This window comes from Xiphophorus maculatus, chromosome 22 (genome assembly GCF_002775205.1).
Source record: "Xiphophorus maculatus strain JP 163 A chromosome 22, X_maculatus-5.0-male, whole genome shotgun sequence".
Lineage (NCBI taxonomy): Eukaryota > Metazoa > Chordata > Actinopteri > Cyprinodontiformes > Poeciliidae > Xiphophorus > Xiphophorus maculatus.
This window is the reverse complement of record NC_036464.1, coordinates 20,680,038-20,701,773: the sequence shown is the minus strand read 5'-3', so window position 1 is coordinate 20,701,773 and position 21,736 is coordinate 20,680,038. Positions and strand designations below refer to the sequence as shown.

Genomic DNA, 21,736 nt, shown 5'->3' with positions numbered 1-21,736 from the left:
TACAACATAAGCTTGTGTGAACTAGAGGAAGCACTTAAGGATAGTTTTCTGCACATGAAGAGGTATTAGTAATATTGATAACGCTGCATAACACGAGGTCATGTGTCCTGGCTCTCTTAGGCCTCTGCCTTTTACGGGGCACGCTCCGAGACACGACTCAGAGTGTTGAGCAGCTTTTCCATATGCATGCGGTGGCTTTGGCCAACTTTCCTGGGGCAGGACCTCAGGGTTCTGCTGGAGAGCAGGGTGCAAGAGTCCATTTGAGGCCAAGTGTGTGTCTATGCCCACATATGTTTACCAAGCAGCCTGGTTTTGGAGGGCAACAGAGCCATTAGCATTATAACAGTCAAGGGTGTGGAGTACGTCCACAGCTGCAGGCTGGAACGTGAGAGTGAGTGGAGAAAAGTGTGTGCAGTATTTGACTGTAAGACATGCAAGAGTTGCTTTAGGTGAACATGCATGAAGTTAGGTTTTTAAATTTTTTATTTTTTAAAGCGGAAGCGGGCCAGTAAATTCTTACTGTATGACAATCTCGAGTGAAAACACCAGTTTTGTACAGAGAAGATTAAAGATTTCAGATTAAAACCTACAAAATAATGCAGCTTAATTTTTTTTAAACAGAAAAGTAAAAATTATTCATTGGTATGGCTGGTTAAATAATATTTTGTATCATATTGATTATCCTTGGTGTATTATTTAAAAACTATTTGGTAATTTGATTAGGGATTGTTGATATAGGTTTAAAATGTCATCACAAGATTCTTGCAAAGATGAGTGATGACAAAAAGTGTTTAAAAGTTTATTGTTGCTTGTGATAGTGCATCTGCCACAGTATAAAATCAGACCGCTGCAACACAAACACTGCTATTAAAATTAAAAATCTATAGCAAATACCTACTCCAGAACACCAGCTAAAATTAATTTGCGCACTATATTTACATGCAATCATGTTTTGTTTTTTTAATTTATGTATATTAAATAAATAAATATATAATAAGAAGAAACTATGCTAGAGGAAAGAGTAAAAATCCCAACCACATCAGTAGATAGTTTGTCATTATTATGATTGAAAACACTTTTTGTTACGGCAAATTATATATTTACCCACCTCAGATTTTGAGGCAAACTTAAGCAAAAAAACAAAACAAAAAAACACTCGCCCTATTTGGGTGTAGTGCTAAAGTACACAGGGTGATGGGCAGGTGTTGTTTAGCTCCCACTACACAGCCCAACCGTTTGCATCGAGTTTTGTGTTTTTGTTGTAACAATCCGTCATACTGAGCATGCATGTAGCGACAGTGGAGAGGAAACACTCTCCTTTAACAGGAAGAAACCTCCAGCAGAACCAGAGCCTGACTCAAAAAAAAGCACAGACGCTCTGTGTCAGGATTACTCTATATGTTGAAACAAAAGTTTTAAGATGACTTTCAAGCAGAGTTAAAAGTTATGTTAAAACTTTTAACATTACACAGATTTTGGGAGTCTGTGATGTTTTCTGTCTTTAAATTTTTCATGATTCAATTCTTCTTGAAGATTATAAAATGTAAATTTTTCTGTGTTTTTGTTGGTTGTAGGTGTGGTGGAGGTGGTGAAAGGCATGACCAGACTCGGTGTCTCCCCCGACCTGGAGACATTAGCCACCTACATCCTCCCCGTGTTCCCCAGCTTGGAGGCCGCACTTAAAACCCTCCAGGTGATCGATAGTCTCGATACGATCTCCGATGCTCGCCGAAAGGTTTTTAGTGACACACAAAATAAAACAAAAAACGCTGTTGTCTGTTCAGGATTCGGGCGTCTCTGTGGACTCCGAGGCCTTTGTGTGCGCAGAGATTCGGACACTGGCTGCTAGCAACCTGGCTAAAGTTTATACCTTAAGTAAGTCGACACACATTGACTCTAATGGAGTTTTTAATAAAGTCTGAAGAATCTCTGCACCATCTTGAGCATTCGTCATCATAGAAGTTGCAGCTTTGCCTACAGGCCGGATTCCACACACACATTCACATTTGCCCTCCATCACCTCTGTGCTCATCAGGCCTTTTAAGGGATTAGTCTGTGTGAATTTGTAAAGAGCAAGAGCGAGGAGAGGTCCGTTCAGCAGAGGGGCGAGATATGAAGGGCTCCTAAATTATGGATAGCTGCTCCTGTTTTCTGTCTTTCATCTTTTAGCCTCACTGCAACGTAGGTGTCTCAGTTTAATCCCTGCGACCTGCCTGATTATGGTAAATTGTGTTTTATAGCACCTTTTACAGAAAAAAGTGACTTATAAGCATAGAGAAACTAAAAATACAAATGAAAAGACAAAAGCAAATTAAAGAGATAATAAAAAACATGTATAAAAATCTTGAGAAAAAAATAATTTATAAATTGAATGTGTTCGACTACTTTTTAAATGAATCTCCACAACAACATAAAGAGAGAGGGACAGGGTAATTATAAGAATTGTGAATAATTATTCACAATTCATTCATGAAGGAACTGAAAGTTATAGTTAAGATTTAAAATTGAACTGTCAACCTGTGCAGAGCCATTCAGGACTGATTCATTCTAGTTAAAAGTTTTGAGTAAAGTGAGTAAGAGCTTCTTTGTCAAATGAGAAGAGTACGAATAATAATTAAAAGTATTTTTCTGTGGAAACAAAGAGACAATCGCTAGAATACGTTCTGTCCTAAATAAATGGAAAAAAATGGAAATTGACAGAGCAAATAAATAAATAAATTTGTTTCCCTTTTAAAATGTGCATGATTTTCCAGTGAAAAATAATCAGAAAATCGTTAGGCACTCACTTTCTGGCATACTTCTCACAGTACTTTAGCAAAAACGTCACAGAAAATGTAATTTTCTACCATTCTGTAAAAACCCATGACAACCTCATTTCATTCCTTAGCAGTCGGTTCATTCCTCCCATTATTCCTCCCATTATTATTTTCGTTTTTGATGCCAAAAGAACATTCCACAGATATCTACCAATTCCTTTAAGTTGTAGAAATTTTATCCCGGATACTTTACTTTAAAATCAAGAGCAGTGGGTTTTGAAAAAACGCGTTGCTTTACTTTTTTTAACCTCTTTCCAGTAATTCAGAGCCTCAAGCTCCTGTTTTGAATCCAGCTTCCTTTGTTTTGGAAATATGTCTCAAATGAAATGTTTCATTGACACCGATTGGTCAAAAACACCACCTAATTTCCTTAAGTTAGGCTTGATGCTAGATTTTAAATGATCAGACTGTTGCCTGATGACATAAATTGACAATCAGACTCTGTCTTCTCAGATCTGCTGTTTTTCTTTAACATTTCTTCGTTTCCTTTCTCCACCTCAGTATCGGATCCCTCTTTCCCACCTCTGGACCTCGGTTTTTTCCGCGGTAGCCTCATCTCCGGCTTCAGAAAGTGAGTCAATTAGCCCCTTCCTCTGTTTGTCTTCCCATTTTCTGCATCAATTTACATTCTGAATTTTTTACATATTTGGCCCCTCGGAGCCCCAGCCTGGGGTTTTGCTATGGAGGTCACTGCAGCATATGCTGCGAGTATGTGTGTGTGAACGTGACATGTGTGGCCCATCGCACCATCCACCGACGTCTGTGCGCCTGGGCAGCTGCAGGGAGAAACGCTGCATCACGCAGACTTACGCGGGTGCCTCATACATATGGAGGCCCTCGCCCCTCATGCGTTCGCCTCAAAGCACCGTGGGAGATATGCAAATGAGCAGATGCCCACCACTATTGCCCCCTCCGACTTCTGCGCTGGTTGCGTTTTTCCCCTCACTCTCTCCGACACACCAGGGCTGAGCCTTAGGACCAGCGTCTGACTCGCAGGCATTCGTTGAAGGGGTGTTTATGAATATTTACAGTTTAGCACTACACGGCTGCACAAAAACACTCGGGCCCCCGAGCGACGCTGGAAGTGAACCGAGCAGTAAAGTGCTGACTTCCCTGCGGGGACTGAAGTTATTTTCTTTCACTGAGCAAAAATTCGATTACTTAGGCTCAACTTTATGCTCTTGGTTCAGCCTGTCCAAGTTCTTTATGTGCAGTGCCTAGCAAAAGGGTTTTGTCTTTAATTTTCATTCTGATAAATAAAAACTCAATAGTGTCCGGGCCTGTGATGATAACAAACCTTGCTGGATGATAATTTGTCCCATAAATTATAATGTTGTTGTTTAGAAGCCATTTTCAAGTAATATCTTGATAATGGCATAGTAATGCCTCAAAGACTCAAAGAGAAACTTAGTTTTTTTTTGAAGATCACTTCACACTTTAACTGGAAAATATTTTAAATATCCAACATAAAAAACAGTAAATAATATGTAAAAAAAACACACACACACACACACAATCAAAACCATAAATAAAATAGATTATAAGCCTTTGTAAATAAAATTACCCCCCAAAAAAGGTTAATGATCAGAATGGAAATGATCAATTTCATTTTATTTTGGCATACGATTAATTAACAGTGGTAATGGCTTCCTGCTTTGGTTTTTTGCAAACATAAAGCCACTGTTATCACTGAGTAGATTACAGTGAGTAATCTATCCAGCTAATAGAAACAAAATGAATTCAGAACTTTTATCCATTTCAACAAGAAAGTTTTGTTTGTTTGTAACCTTAACAAGAAAGTGAAAAACTCATGGAGATCTCATTTATAAAACCATCTCGTTTATGGTTTTTATAGAAATCACTGAATACATTTGCTGCTCTGGCAATGAAGCAACTGGGTTGTAATTTATTTTTGCCCCCTAATCACCCAATAAATATTAGTGGTTGAGAGAGCCTGAATGGATTGACTTGAAAGGTTCTTATTCTCCACCAATTATTAGCTCAAAATTGGATCAACAAAATGTTTCCGGTTTTGGTAGAATTTCTGAAAAGCATTTGGCTCTGGACTCCATCCCACTTTCCGCCAACTTCCCTGCATCATGATGCTGCCACTACCTTTTTCATTTTGTTCTGGGTACGGTGAGTTCACCGTTATGTTTCCCTCCACACACACAGCGTTTTGCATTTAAGCCATGAAGTTCGGTTCCGTGGTTTTTTTTTTTTCTGTCTTTGTGCAGCGGATTATTAATCATCTCAGTAGCTCTTGATGTGTGATCTCTGGGATGTCTGTTCAGCACTTGACTCTGAAAAAATATTCTAAGTCATCACTAATTATTAGTATTTGTTATTTTCTTTCTAAATCAGTCCTTTTCCTCCCATCTCTATTCGCTTTGCTCTCACATACACAGACACACACACACACACACACACACACACACACACCCTCCTGTGATGGTTAGGTTGCCTGACAGGGTCATAATTGGGCTTGTCACTTGGTGACGGTGTGTGTGTGTGTGTGTGTGTGTGTGTTTGCGAGCGCTGTGTCATCGCTGTGCGGGACCTGCCCTGTCAAAGACAAGGTCAGGGGATAATTTAATCATTAAAGACCTCTTTTTTTCTCCTCTCATCTCCCTCTCTCCTCCTTTTCCAACATCTCGCTGACAACGCTGGAGATGTTGCAACATTTAGCCCGTAGTGTGTGTGCACGCGCTCATGTGTGACTTTGTGTCTTTTGTGGTGTGCCAGACTTTGTACGCCGTCTGTTGTACTGCGGGACGGAGGGTGTCGAACTGGAAACCGTGTTGCTCCTTCTTCACGTATTCTGTGATATGCTGTCAGTTCACTAGCAGTGGTGAAATAATCCCGTCGCTCCTGAGAAGTGTTGTGTTTTTAAAAAAAAGACAGAAAGTTGGAGGATGTTATTACAAAGCAAGCACTTTGTATTGCCTTGTTGCTGAAAATGTGCTATATAAATAAAATTACCTTTGAGTCGTAATTGTAAAATTATAGATTTTCCTCAACTTTAAATGTTTTTACATGAATCTCATATAAAGAGCAGATGATATTTAAATGTCTTTGTATTGTCATTAGTACATCTCTCATTCCAGTAGATGAAGTTCTTCTTGTGTTTTTACCTCAATGACCAAATTGCATATATACTCCCTGAGTTTAAGCTGCAGCTGGTGTTAATTTATTGTCCTCTACTGCCCCCTGCAGGTTCTCTGATGTGAACTCCATGGTCAAGGTACGACAAATGTCAACGTTTGACTATACCAAAGAAAACAAACTGAAAAGGTGGTTGTGTTTGTGATGTATTTTTGATGCTTTGTCAATAATTTATGAATAATGCTTGCTCTATAAAAGTAGTTGTTTTTTTAAATACCTTCTTTAAATTTGAGATTCAACTTATTTGCAAAAGCAAATGTAATGAAATCTCAATACACATTACAACACGAGAGAGGCGATTCACTGAATAAGCAGTGAAATTTTTTATTTCTTTTTGCTAAAGTATGTGTAAGATTTACTTTACAGCTCCCTTGACTATGTGTAAAATCCATTTGACTCTAAACATTTGGTACTTTGTAAATAGTAAACCTGTGTATAATTTCAGTATAAAAACACATTGCACAGCCAACATGCAGTGAAACATGGTGGTAGCTGCATCATGCTGTGGCATGAAACCTAAGTTAAAAAATAGTTAAAAACATAGTTAAACAGTAATTGGTTGAGTCCTGTATGAGGGTAAGAATGTATAGATTTACATTTTATTCAACTTTTTTTAAGGATGTTGAAAGAAAATGCAATATGTGATAAAATTGAGTGTTTAAAACCAATTTATATATGAAATCCATTGAGGTTTGTGGTTGTATAGTGACAAAATGTGAAAATACTTCAAGGTATATGCATACTTTCTACTCTTTTCCCAGATTACTGAGCTGCTGTATAAAGATGAGCGCTTCTCCCCTGGAAACTCCAACCCATCTGGTAAGAAAACAAGTCTATGCAGACTTCACTCTCGCTTATAGCTCATATATGTTCTGAGTTTTGTAATTCTTTTATCATATAATTCTCATATGATTCTTTCATCATATAATTTTTGGTAGTTTTGTATAGGTTTTAAACACAACTGGATGCTCCATTGTGGGCTTTATCTGCGTCGTATCAGTTGCACAAACTGCCTTCTGCATATCATTGGTAATGAAATCCGTGTTTATGTCCAGTCTCCATAGCGATGAGCTCATGTTTGACCAGCTTTTCATCGTGGAGCATCTATATGTTATGGGGTGTGTGTGTGTGTTCGTCAGCATATCGGTGAAGGACTTGCTACCTGGGGAAATAGAGCCTTACTGCTGATGCAGCACAGAGACTGTGTGTGTATAGGGGTGTGAGTCGAGGGAGTCTCCAGTGCAGAAGCTGGCGTGTGTGCGCTGGTGGGAGCGATAGAGACTGTTATCCGTGTCACTTCCAGTTAGACTACATCTGCGTGTGTGCATAAGCGTGGCAGTAGGAGGAAGCTGTCACAGTGAGCCGCCGTACGTTCACTCAAACTGCAGACCCAAAGCAGCTTCTGTCAGCAGAAATGACACAACCTCACACTCTGCAGAGGTTACAGAAAAATAGTATGAATGCACAAATGGACACCGTGACTGACACAGTGGCAAATGAAATTTATTTTCCAAGACGACTGCGCTCAGTTTGTGTATGTGTGTGTGTATGCAGAGGCCACGTCGTACTTCCTCTACAATCTGATAGACAGCATGTCAGGGGGGCAGGTCCATGCGCAGGAAGACAAACTGAGGAGTTTCTTCAATCAGCTGCATGCTCAGGTACAAACTAAAAATATTTGTTCAGATGTTTATGAATCCCAAATTAACTGTGGTTAAGTCTCTGACAGGCAAATACTGCTACAGGCAACCCGATTAACCTCATAGGGTCATGATATTTAGACATTTAGATTAGAGATGCACCAACCAAGCTTTTACAGCAAGATACAAATTTGTAGTTTCCCCTTAGGTTTGACTTAATGTTTCAATTTTCCCCTAAATGAAGAAAAATTGTATCTAGATGTTGAAACTCTTTGCTTTTCATGCACATCTTGCTGTTTTTGTGATCTAGACATTTGAATTTCTTTCTATTTTTTTTGCAGAATGTTACAATTTCTCTCAACATCTATCGAGGGATCAAAAACCTCCTGGAGGCTTACCACTGCCCCGAGCTAATTAAGGTACAGATTAGGACGTCTGTTCTATTTCTGGTCACAAATAAATATTTGTGCTTATTTTTTGTGTAAAGATTTTATTCTTTGCCATGTCTCATCTTTTCCCCTTTATGTAAAAGAAACTTGGAGAAACTAGTAGGAGAGGTGCAAAATGATTTTCTTTTTTTTTATACATAATTCAGATTTGATTTTATTATCCTCGATGGACAAACCAAAAACTATCAGCTAATCCTTGAAAATTGATATGTACTATAATGAAGTAGCCAACCTGAACATGTAGCAGCCACATCACTTCAGTTTCTAAAGTTGACTTTGTGAAGTTGTTCCATCACGGTTGTAGAAACCTAAACATTTGATGCTTACTGTGTTTTGCAGGATGTGCATGCTTTGGTTTGTTCAAAGGAAAGAGACTCTGGGTCAGCCTCTTGGGCCACCGTAAGTAAAAATGTTTAAAGGATGACAGAGGAGCATAATTTTCCTCTTTAATGCTTTACATATGTTGGATTATTTGAGAATAATCTGAATATTAAGAGTGGAGGAGTGAACTTGTCTGGTGTGTCCAGTGAAAGAGCCTAATGTTGGCCTGCTTCATCTATTCCAAATGCTGCTTTGGTGTTTGGAAATATTTTATTTTCGCCAAGTTACTGAGACTTTCCCATGATTACTGTCAAGCAAATCTGTTTTATTTAAAGCGAATCTATGATCTGTAATCCGTAATTATTACATAGGAGAATTTAAAAGCTCCAGTGTAAATAGATTTCAGACTGCAGCCACAGTTTTGAGTGCATGAAAGTCAGAGAAAATCCACTCTAACTTTAAATATGTTTGCCCAATTCTTGTATTTATTCACTTCAGCTGTTGTGTAATTGACCGACTGGAGAAAAGCGTTCAAATAAATCATTAAAAGTTCCAAATTGGTATAGCATTCATTCTCATGATTTAAATTTCTTTGATTTTTTTTATTATTATTATTGTTCAAATATTTTGTATTTATTTAATTATTATTAAAATGTTTAATTTGTGTTTAAATTTTTTTTCATAATTTTTTTAAAATTCATTTTAAACTTCTGACAGCAACCATATTACTACAAGGTCACGTAATTGCGAGGCTGCATGTCGGTTTTGTGTGTGTGACGGACATTTTGTCTTCTTCAGGGAGATGAGAACAGAGTTTTGGCTCTAGAACGCAAACTGGCTGAACTCAAAGCGGAGAACAAACCACTGAGCTCCATTCTTAAACAGACCATCCATGCTCTGAGCGCTGAAGAGGTACGCTTCCCTTAACCCTTCCCATTTCATTCGTTTTTGACTCCACGCTCGGTATTTCTGAGTGTCCCGTTGTCTCCTCAGAACCTGCAGCGCGCCCTTGAGCTGAAGCAGCAGCACGAAGACGACATGTCCGTCGGGGCGTACGCCACCCTCATCGGCCTGTGCTGCCGTCATAACAACGCGGAGGAGGCGCTCAACCTGAAGAGGGAGTTGTGAGTGCAGCAGGAGACACACGCACACACCGACACACACACACTCCGCCGCGGCCGGTGGTGGGCCATTAAAGTTTAACTTGAGTGGTATTAGGGGAGACATTAATGCAGGGTCCAGCCGCTCTGTTGGCGAGCTGAAACACAGGAAACTCTCCCCTTGTTTCCTCCTCCGCCTCCTCTTTCATCACCTGCCCTCCAGTCTGACTGAACCCTGACAGCATGCAGCAGATGAGCTGCATTACTGTTAGGAGAACACATTAATCATGTTTGTCTCTCTTTCTCTCTCTCTGCTTTTAGAAGTCGAAAGGACTCATTAGTCACATTGGATCCCATTAAGTACATGGCACTGATCAAGACGCTCTCTTTGAATGACAAAGTTGAGGGTAAGTTGTCAGAATCAATATCTGATGTGTTTTTCCTTCAAAATTCAATTCCTGAAAGGAGAACTTAAGATGAATAAAGCATCCTTATGCCATAGGAGAAAATACAAAGCAGTACAGTAGAGACATTTTATATTTATCTACACGTTATGGAGCAATTGACCTTTTTAACTGCACTGCAAAAACATAAACTCTTACCAAGTGTTTTTGGTCTAGTTTCTAGTGGAAATATCTTAGTACACTTGAAATTAGATAAAACTGACTTAGAAGTAACTTTTTAGCAAGATGAAGGGACTAGTATTAAGTAAATAATTCCTTAATATTGATGAAAAAATAGTAGTTCCATTGGCAGATTATTTAACTTGTTTATTTTTGTTTTCTCTGTGTTTCCGTCATCTCGCTTTCTGATTGGCTACATGTCACAGTCACACTTGGTAGGCTGCGTTCCCGTTTGTCCTCGGTGAACACCACACGCTGCTATATTGGACCAAAGCAATCCAACATGTTGAATATCCTCGATTTGAGGTCTGACCAGTCTTGATGTCCTTCCAAGCAGACCAGTTCACTCTTAACACCCAACACACAACAAGAATATCCCTTAAGATTGTCTTTAGAGCTACCATAACACTCGGGGGACCCAGTGTGTATGACTGACAGGGAACATGACACATTTCACCATAACTAATTCTGAAAATAGCTATATTTTAATCTCCTTTACTCACTAACAGTGTTCACATTGAAGATTTCAGTGTGTGAGTCCTGGTAGCTCTTAGGTGGGTTTGCTGATCTGGAGCAGATTTTACCAATAAGTGTCGATCACCTGAAAATCGTTTGATTCCAGTCACCAGTTAATTTCTCGCTGCATCTGAAATGACAAGTAAATGGCGTGAGATTAATTAGCAATTTTCTGGATTAGCTGACCGCTTCAATGTTTTTACACCGGAGCCACATGGACCCAGCCACACACATAACGCAAACGCGTTCAGTGAACCGATCCTTCCCTTTTCTGTGCATTGTAAAATGACACAATAGCTCATTTTCACACTGTGTGGAAACGAATCACTGCGCTGTCTGCTTCAGTCATTTATTACTAAATTAATTTTTTGTGTGGCAAAGACAAAAGTTCTAATATTACCTCCTTCAACTGACTCATTAGCATTTTAGCTGGAAGAAATTGGTTCCTTCCACAAGTCATTCTGTCTATTAACAAACTAGTCTGGCTCATTGTCATTTCATTTTTTCTTTTTTTTTTTCTTGTACAACCAAATTGTGCTCTGCTTGGAAAGTATGTGATTTTTTTTTTCAAGCTTCTGGGTGTGTGTGTGCCACCAAATCTGTCACAATCTCTCTCGGTTACCATATTAGCCGGCCATTTTCTGAATTCTACGGTGGGTTTCCTTCAGCCCACTGAAGACCCAATTACCATCAGTTTGTGCTTCTCCGCATTTTGCATTGGGTGACAGGCGAAATGTTCCCTCGTCTGTTCTCGCCTTTCCTCTCCTCCCCTTATCACTCTCTCTCCGTTTCTGTGTCTCCATTTGACCCCCACCATCTCCGTCTTTCTCAAAGCGTGCCATTCTCTTGCTCCCCCCCCCACACACACACACACTGACACACACACACGTCAGCGGGAAATGAGAGAGGGGGAAAATTACAGGACTGTGTGTATTTTTCCAGAATTATTGAAATCTGCCTTGATGCTAATGGCAGATCATGTCCGCCAAAGTGCTTGAACATTTCACACAGACACACATACATACACACAGAGTGACAGAAATTTGCATGTGAATTCAAGCAGAAGACATTTGGTGGCACGTCGGTCGGTGTGTCCGTCCGCCTGTGAGTGTGTCGGGGTGTGTATAGGCAGCTCTCAATGCATTTGCCATTAGTTAGAGTGTGTTCATATGGAGGCTAGGCTTGTCAGCCACATTAGCACACATGGCTAACCTTGATGTTAGCCTGTCCCCACCCAGACGCTGATCTGCCCGGCTCCCAGCAAACACCAGGCCTAGCTAAAGATCATGTCTGTTGGCATCTCGCATTATTTCTCTCTTGCTTTAATGGTTTTGTTGTTTTTCTTTGAAACCTCATCTTGACTGCCAACTTTCTTTGCTACTTTGTTCTTTAGCTTTATTCTCCTTTTAATGTTTTCTTGGAGCTTTTTCTAATCTTCAAGCCAATTAATTTTCTTCTTTTTCTGAGCAATTACTGTTATATCTTGGAGCTTTTACTCTCGCATTTGTTCATCCGGTCCCAGCTCTATTTGTTAGAAACAGTATTTTGCTGGTTAAAAATTGTGCCAAAAATATTGTGAATCTTTTGACTCAAAAGAATGATTACCTGAATGCCATTAATGGTGCATTTACACCAGCCCTGTTTTGTTTGCTTTAAGTGAACTCTTAATTCATTTGCCTTGAAAGTCTGGTTCATTTTGAGAAGTGTGAATGTGAGATCAAACTCTGATACAGACCAAAAAAGCAAACTCTGGTCTGCCTAAACACCTAGCTCTTGGTTCAGTTGAAGTGAACTTTTTATTTATTTATTTTAACATTTATTAAACTAGGGAAGTGTCAGTGGCATTAATGGTTTTAGTGGCATTAGTGGTTTTTCAAGGGAGTCCTTGCCAAGAGGAAGCAGAGGTTATACAGGAAATACAAATAATTACAGGATTAAAATGCCATGCAAATTATTAAAAAAGTCACAATTTAAGGAAGTCATCTGTAGTGCTCTGTCTTGACTTAAAAGTGCTCAGTGAAATAAGCTCAGTTAATTTGATTTCCAGTCTTTTTGCAACATGTAGACAGAGCAAACAAAAGCCATTTTACCCAATTATTTGGGGAAATGGAACAGAGAGCAAGAAATTATCATTTCGGCACAAAGAGTAAAAGTCTGGTAATAATCATTACACACTGATAGACTCTGTTTAGTAACTGCACAGGGTTTTATTTAGGGGCATCAAAGTAAAGGATGTTTATCAATCCAATCAAATTTTATTTGTATAGCACATTTCAGCAGCAAGGCATTTCAAAGTGCTTTACATCATTACAAACACAGAAACACAATGCAACATAGAATCAACAATCAAAACACAGCATTAAGTCAAGTTCCATCAATAAATTTGTAATTGATTACATTTCAAATACAATTTATAAGTGCACACCTGACTTAATGTCTTTCTTGAATATCCATTATCTGTGAATGTATGGTACTGTATCAATTTGAACAGTCAAGTTGAAGTTATTTCAGTGTAACCATCAATAATTTTTGTGTTAAATATTCCTTTGAAACCTTTTGTATACATCTACCTGTACATATCTAGCAGTTATAATAAAATCAAACCTTGGACCCGCTGAACTACATGGGCCTCAAGAGGCTAAACACAGCTTTCCTCCTCTCCTTTCTTTAATAAATACACCTCTCCTCTATCACCAAGCATCTCTTTGACCTGACCTTGCCCTCTTCCTCAATCCGTCCAGCCTCCCACTTTAGTAAACGCAACTTGTTCTGTTTTCTGGTAGTTCCAAGCTCCTCTTCGGTGCAGTGTGTGTGTGTGTTTCTCTAAAGAGACATCAGCAGCAGTCAAGTCAGGCAGGATTACATGAACCATTGGGCTGTGTGATGTTTGTTTACCTGGGCTGTCTGCCTCCCATCTCTTGATGCCTGCGTGCGTGCACGTGTATGTGTGTGTGTGCGCGCGGGGCCTGGCTCGGTGTGCTGGTCGAGATGCTCGGTTGAGCTGATGGATATACATACTAGCTCGGCGTACGAATGAAAGGGGAGATGGAGGGAGAACGGCATGGGGGAGGTTTTGATGGTGGACGGAGGGAAGTTTGGGTAGTGTTGCTCCATTTGGGCAGATCAGCTCCAAGCCATTGGTCTCGGTGATTAACGGGTCTGTCATGTCGTGATGGAGAGAGCTGCAGGTGGATGGAGGGGGAGAAGCTCAGGGGGGAGAAACGGTCAGACAGAAAGAATATGCATCATCTGAGATGATGAACAGTGCAGAAGTGATAGCAGGTGAGCCTATGACGTAGATATTGCTTATGTAGATGACAACATCCGAGATCAGCATGTTCCTATGGTCTTTTAGATAGTAATTATAACTAACAAGGTGTGTCATTTTCTGTGCAACGTTTGCTCTGTGCTTCCATTTAACCCTGCAATTTCCACTTCAAATGTTTAGGTTTATGTCATTCTTTTTGATTTGGCTCAGTCATAAGACACCCTTCTCTTTAACTGGCTTCGTTTATATAGTATGTTGTCTAGGAAAATCCTCACACCTGAGAATGAATCTGTTCTTACTTTACTTTAAACAGGTACACGTGTTGATATAAAATAGATTTTTGAAAATACAGTCGACTGTAAAATATCTCTTGCAGATAAATTAGTACATGCTCTACCCCGGCTGGTTTTTACACATTTCCATGACTCTATCTTGTGCAGCAATAGGCAGTTTTGAGATGATTATTCATTGACCTTAGATCACATCTGCTTTGCAACAGAATGGCTAGAATGTGAATGGTACAGTGGCCCAGTTAAACCTTTGTAGTGGCATGCTGGAGATGTAGAAATGCACGCACAACACAATATGTAAACATATGTAAATAACAATGAGCCATTATCTGACTGAAAAAAAGAACAAAAAAGAGAGTAAAAAAAGATGGGAAACCGATTATGGGACTTGGACTACAGAAATGTAAATTGAGCATTTATTCTTACTTGAGGTCTGGGACTTGAGTCTTGTGAACAATCTTTATCTTGCATAACCAGGATTAAAAGTAATACAGCCAGTGTGCAACAGACTACAAGCTATATTTGACTTATGAGCCTTATCGTAGGCTGGTCTAATAAAGATTTTTAACAATCAGATCTTGTAAGGTGTTTGTTCATAGGGAGGTCACTTGATCATCCGTCAAACTGAACTCTTCTGATCATTATAAATGGTGTGTATTTGGGAAAAATTGGTATTTTAAAGGTAAAGTATTTCCAATGTGTTTGTTGTGTATTAGAAATCTAGATACAGACCTGAGTACAATAAAAGAAGGCAAGCTGGTCCTAAACTCGGGACCCCATGATTCTTTACACACCTCTTTGCCAGATGAGCTACTCCAGATCAGACTGTGCAAGTTGCAATAAAAAGACATGGACCTGATGCATGCTGGACAAGTTAAACCTGCATTGGTTTTTTGGAAATACTGACGGATGAAAAATTGTGGGAAATCTTTTACCTTACATTCTTTTACAAACCTTTACTGTGGAAAAGTAGAGGACATCATGGTTTAGTAGTTTTGACTTGTGGCATCCCAGCTTTAAGTAGCCTTGAACCTTTGACAGTTTCATCCACACTCATATTGCGTTTCCTGTTTTTCAGCGACTCTTTCAGTTCAGTCACCCCTGCTCCAACCTCAGTTCCCGTGTTTTCCCCCGCCCCATTAAATCCGTGCAGCCTTGGGTCTCATCTGCCGTAACAACTGGCACAAGGAGTTGGACGATGGAGAGACAAACCAAAAATTAGGATGCCAAAGTGCTCACCAAATGCAGAGTGTTTTGACTGTGGACATTTCTAGGATAGTCTTGTTTTGGAGATTTAGTTGCGATAACATTGGTATTGGAGAAGAGATCTTTGGTAGCACTATTGTCCATTGGTTTCTATTTTGAGCTTTCTTTCTGTCTTTGCCTCAATAACGGCATCAAGGACCTCGGTTCAGTATATTTTAAGTGCACTACCAACAGAACCCTGCAATTTGAGGCTTAAAGCAGATTATTCAAATATATTCAGCACGTCTCCGTCTATCCATCTCCTCCTCGTTATTGGTCTCGCTGTATAGATTAGTATCTGTGGTGGAGAGCGGCTGTATCACTGACAGCCCATTAGCAGCTGTCTAAATAGACAGTAAACGCATCTTAATTACTTTACCCTGTTAACGCACATACACACTCACTCCCTCTACACCATTTAGCCCCTTGTGCTGGCCAGATGGGCGCCTGGCCCAGTAAAAAGCCCTCCATTACCAGCGAGACTTGACCGAACCGATCCACCCCTCAGCCCTGCTCATCAAGGTCCTACTGGGGCTGCGGCGGGCCCTTGTCGCCACATACCTATAATTTAGCCCCCCAAGTGCTTTCCACATGGCCATGGCAAAAAGCTGGCCTCCATTGTAGGGGTCCGGTAATTGTAGTCTCGTTTAGAAAACTGCAAGTAGCAATTAGCAGAGAGTTGGCATTATACGGGGTAGGATTTGCATCCCCGCTGGGCGCAAAATGCTGTTTTAATAAGGGTTTGTTTTCCCCACATGGAATTAGCTAAAGCGGCCTTTTATCGCATCCACACACCCTGCTCTTCTCCGAACCAATCTCTGCCCACCTCTTGCCGCCTCTCCTCATTTCGCCCTCTCCTCGTCTTCCTTTCTTTGTGTTTGTCCCGTCAATCCTTTACCTGTAAATCACTCTCAGGTCACTGCTCTTTTTTTATGCTGAACAAGCAATCCTCCTTTCTCCTCCTCCAGAGGCAGTGGACATCCTGAAGGAGATGAAGGAGAAGGATGTGATGCTGAACGACAGCCACATCACCTCCGTCTTCCACATGCTGAACACCGTGGCGGCCAAAGGTGGGATCCCCACGGTCCGCCGGCTGCAGGACACCATCTTCACCCTGGGATTGGCCAAGCCCACCGCCAATCTCTGCTCGCCCGTGGTCACGTTTTACTTGGAGAGGTAACGCAAACGTCGTCACAATCCTCCAAAAGCAAACCCTAGGTTTGCCAGATTAAGTTCAGAAATACTAGATGCTTGTTGTGGTTTTGCGGCTTGGGTGAGTCCGCCAAACAGCCAACAAGCTCATGTTTGTTTTCAGATCCGTTTCCTCATCTGCCAAAGCCTCTTGCCAGGTGTGTGCGCGTATATGTGTATCTCAATGAGTCACTCATCCCTCCCTGTGATCATAGCCGAGGTTGTAGTCCGGGTCAACGATTCAGAAAGGGAGAGGATGTGGAAATTGCTCATTTATGTTGGTGTGTGTTTTTGTTTTGAAGCCAGGCTTTTGTTTATGTGAGGATGTGCCAGCTGCAACCTCTACACCACACTTGATCTCCTGAAATATCCTTTGATATTGAAGTGTTTGTGGTAGGTATGGGCCTGTGTGTGATTTTCATGGTGTGATAATGTTCACAGAATTTACACCAGAAATTTAAAACACAGTCAATTTCTTTAAAACAAAGAAAAATGGTTTCTCGTAGTTCACAACAAATATGGTATAAATAGAAATGCAATAAAACAGTTTTTTATAACAATTATTTTAATTCATGTGCTCAAGCAAAAAATTTGTAATAAACTAAATGTAGTATTAGGTTTAAGGTGATTTTTGCACAAAATATATATATTTTTCTATACTCTACCGTAACATGAGTACTGCAGGTTGATGTTAGCTGCCTAATTTGCTAGCCTGCAACCCGCTACTGAATAGTCATGCCACTCGTGGCCTGCCAATTGTAGTTTTAAAGCTGCTTTACTGTGATAATTCAATAAAGAAATACTTCATTGATTCCACAGGAAAATTTAATTAAATTATCAAAGTATTTTCAGAGAGTTTTTATTGGAGTTGATGGCTGTAGGCAGGAAGGAACTCATTTAGCTGCCTGTGGAAGAAACCTCTGACTGAAGAGAAATCTTCTCACTTTAAGCTTCAGATACACCAATCTTCCAAAATTTACCTGATATAAATTAGACTGACTGTGAAGGTTGCAGGTTCAATTCCAACTTCCTCCTGTCATATGCTGATGTGCCCCTGGGCAAGGCACTTAACCAGTTCCCAACCGATCTGCGTATTGTGTATAAATTGGTGACTGTGACTCTAGTGTAAAGCTCTTTGCGTGGTCAAAGGGATTGGGAAAAGCGCTATACAAGTTTACTTCCTTTACAATTTTGTTATAACCCTTAGAAAATAAAAATCAGAATCTGTCTGTAAGCTGCAGGACAGACATGAAAGGAAACCTGAAAACTATAGGAAAATCATGCTTGGTGCATCTACACTAAACATTTTTAAAAGTTTTAAAAATTAAAATCCTTGATTGATACCAATAACTATGCCTCTGGTTCCACCAAAGCTTTTTCTCCTAATGTAAATATTAGCAAACATTCAGTTCGGAGTCCCTCACCTTTCAACTCTATTCAGCTTGTGTATTTTGAACGTTTTTGTGTGAGCAGCTTTTACCTAGATCAGCTTATTAGCATGCTAATTATGCACAGGCCACTTAATTGGTGGATTTACTATAGACATCACACACACTGTCCACATCCTTTCATACAGTTTATCATCATGTGCATTGCTACACATGAGGTAGACCTTTGGAAATGATGCTTATACACACACCCCCACACACACACACACACATGAGCAGAAGGTAGCTCCCCTGCTGCTGTTTGTGTTGCTTTGACTTCGTTCTCCAGCACAAACAGAGCTTCCAGGTTCACGACGATAATCACTGCCTCCGTGAGATTAGCAGGCTAATTTACTCCTGGGTCATCAACGCCAGCCAAAACACAAGCATGAACACACAGCAGCTTACCGCCAGCCGGTGCTCCCAAATCAAGTGCCAGTTGTACTTCCTCCAGCTGATACTGCAGTAAACACACTAATGAACACAAGAAAAAAAGATAGCTGCTCGTATCCGGTCATAATCAGCGGGCTGTTGGTTAGTGTGTTGGTTACTAGGAGAGTCTCATCCATGAGGTAAATTCACACATAGAAAGCTTTCCTTTATTAGCTTTGAGAAGAAAAGGGAAAAACTGGAATAGTAACCATGTATGTATCTTAACAAGCCTGTATTTTTACACTTTTGGCATTTGGCTTGCACAGGTTTGTAGAATCAAATCCTGTTAGTTTGGTTGGTAAAGATTGGTTTAGTTATTTTATTTTACAGTTATATTAATCGGATTCCAAAAAGTGTTAGCAACCAACAATTTTTCTTAACAATACTGAGCTCCGCTTCCACTCACTTGTTGCTGCACACTGCAGGAATATTCTCCTACTCTTCCCCATAGCATACATGACAAACTAATTGTATGCATTGGAAATATTTCCTGCTAATATCAGCTTAGGTAGACTTGTGACTCTATAGAGCACAGAATGGCTACATGGAACAATATTCTAAAAAAAACCCCCCACTATTTGTAGGAGGCGTTTTATTCTATATTTTTGCTTAACTGTATCAAAATAACTAAAACATCCTAGGTTTATACATGGTTTTACAACCTTTAGGTCCTAAATTCATATTCATTTGACTCTTTGAGTACAGCTAGATCGTAAATTACATTTCATTATGTCTGAAACTGTAATTGTACTGTATTTTCATTTATTACTTCTCTCTATGGATTTCAATTTTCTTATTTTTTTGTAGAAATACATTTGCTTTAGTTGTCTTTCAAGTTGTGGAAATTTGGTATAAAGTTACTAATATACAAATGCCGCAAAGAAGGGAAACTCCAGAGCTAGTGGAAAGAAATCTTGCTGTTTTGTAATGTTACATGCAAGAGAACCCAATTACGGTACCTTTACCATGTGACTGTATGTTGAAAGAGAAATGGCTTGAAAATAGGTTTCAATTATTTCCTATAACATCTTGTCAATAACTATCAGTCATTGTACTATCAAGGTCATCGTACCATGAAAGTCTCTACAGGAGTCATAGTTACCTGACGTAGATCTTAAAACACCTTTTAGTTATAATTCCAACATGTTTTTATAATATTTATTTAATTAACTTCTTCCAGCAGGATGTTTTTAGTTATTTTTTACAGGACTGCACTATAATTTGTGAAAATGTTACGGCTAGCCAGTTTCATACACTTTATCACCTTCAAATCTGTTGCATCTAAGTCCACGTTACTAATAATTTGAATTTCAGAGATAATACTTTCAAATTGCTATATTTTTCCTCTTTCTAAAGCTCAGTTTTAAGTGTGAAATCTTCAGGATTGTAGGGAAAAACAATCAGTGGTTCAGTCAGTCTTCAGGGCAGGTTCAAGTAGCACAACACTTGACTTTTACAGCCCGGTTGAATCCGTCTTCTTGCTCTCTTCCCTTTTTATCTTCATGTTCTCGTCTCCACCTCTTCATTCCGTCAGTCAGCGGACAAACAGACACTGGTGGTGGGAGGAGGGGATGGAGAGAAGTGATAAAAGAGGACAAAGCAGGCATCATTCCCGCCTGCACCCATCTCATCGCTGCGTCAGCGCTAATGACTTAATGAACACTTCTCCGCCAGATTAGCCCTTGACAGCCCATCACACGCGCCGCCCCGTTAGCCTTCACGCCCGTCCGCGCAGTATTGTGTGTGCTAACCTGCCACCGCGCTAGTTGGCAGCTAGCTCCGATTGCCATCCTTGAGGAAGTGATTAGCGACAGTAAATGCTAATGAGTGCAACAAAGTGAAGAGCTGGCAGGACGCATATGATAAGGCAGTAGTGGGATGATGGAGCACGAGGAGGCGGGCGCAGAGCTGAAAAGAGATGAGCGTCTCACAGAAAAAGCCTAATTTACTTCCAAAGCTTAGGCCTAAAAGAACAAATGGAAACAGAGTGGCTAAATGGAGGCAAGTGATTTATTTTTTTTTCTTTTTATACAAATAACGCAGACTCTGATAAAGAATGGATGGATGAACAATGCAGAACATGTTGAAAGACATATTTTACTCTTCAATAATTTATCTTGTCACATGAAATATATAGTTTACAATACTTATTATTTAAACTGGTTATGAAGTGCAGAATATTTGCTTTCTGTTTTTGCGTAAAGTTATAGAGTCAGCTCCTCTCACCAACACACGTAGGAAAAATGTCAGAAAATTTTGTTCCTTAGGAGTGAAAAGGCATCATTTTCTTTATTAGTAAGGAAAAAAAAGACAATCACAAAAAACTGAGCAAATTTAAATTAAGCAAGAAAAATTTGCAGTGCAATTTCATTGGTTTCACAATGATTAAAAAAATATATTTGAATGAAGTCATCAAGTTTCACTGCACAATTGGTTTACCAAGTCTAAGGTATTATTCTTTTTTAAAAGATTTTTAAAAAAGATTTTTGCAGTGGTATTATTGTAGAAATCTGCATGATGAAGACGTAACGTTACATTACATTGCTCTCACATTACACTATCCCTGTAAAGACATTATTTGCATGAACCAGACAGAGAATAACGGGTAATGCCAACTTTTATTCACAAGATTTTATTTGTTTTTTCTGCCATGACAGAATGAAGTTAATTTAGTCACCAAGTAAATGCAAAAATGGTTAGTAGTAATAAAAACAAGTGGTTCATGACCTGCTTGCTTGTGTAAAATCAGCAAGGTTCAGTGGACAAGGAGTGATAGAAAATGGAAAATCCAAATGTCAAATCCAGTAGCGTGGATATGGCAAGCCATTTGTGTATTTTCTTTACCTTATCATTTTGCAGTTGCTGCTGTAACTGCGAAATAATTTCCCTGCTGGGATGAATAAAGTAATTCTATTTTATTCTATTCTATTTTGCCTTTCTGTTTTGCTTCCTGCTACAGATATTTCTCAACACCTTGCATCCTAGCACAGGTGTTTGTTGTGAGTGAGAGGCATTGTTGAAATGTAGTTTACTTCAAAGTGGAGAGAGATGTTTTTTAATAATCCTTCTGAACAAACTGAGAAAAAGAAGAATTTTTGTCTTTCTACTCTTTATTTTATACTTGCTGTACTTTCGTGTCAAAGTGCAAACCTAAACATGATTGCCTATACACTGATATCTGTGTCACTTACAATAGAGCTAGTCATTTGTTTAGATTTAAGTATAAATCCATCTCATGATTGGGGATTTCTGG

At 39.5% G+C, this 21,736-nt stretch overlaps 1 protein-coding gene across 1 annotated transcript in view; it reads left to right on the top strand.

Moving 5' to 3' along the window:
* Window positions 1-21,736, top strand: part of lrpprc (leucine rich pentatricopeptide repeat containing) — a 69,246-nt gene that overhangs the window by 12,454 nt on the left and 35,056 nt on the right. Inside the window, exons 12-23 of the mRNA XM_005804174.3 lie at window positions 1,575-1,693; window positions 1,785-1,875; window positions 3,318-3,387; window positions 6,033-6,060; window positions 6,743-6,800; window positions 7,536-7,642; window positions 7,963-8,040; window positions 8,410-8,469; window positions 9,190-9,303; window positions 9,385-9,515; window positions 9,813-9,898; window positions 16,402-16,609. Coding sequence (XP_005804231.1) covers window positions 1,575-1,693; window positions 1,785-1,875; window positions 3,318-3,387; window positions 6,033-6,060; window positions 6,743-6,800; window positions 7,536-7,642; window positions 7,963-8,040; window positions 8,410-8,469; window positions 9,190-9,303; window positions 9,385-9,515; window positions 9,813-9,898; window positions 16,402-16,609 — 1,150 coding nt within the window. The remainder of the gene's footprint in view (window positions 1-1,574; window positions 1,694-1,784; window positions 1,876-3,317; window positions 3,388-6,032; window positions 6,061-6,742; window positions 6,801-7,535; window positions 7,643-7,962; window positions 8,041-8,409; window positions 8,470-9,189; window positions 9,304-9,384; window positions 9,516-9,812; window positions 9,899-16,401; window positions 16,610-21,736) is intronic.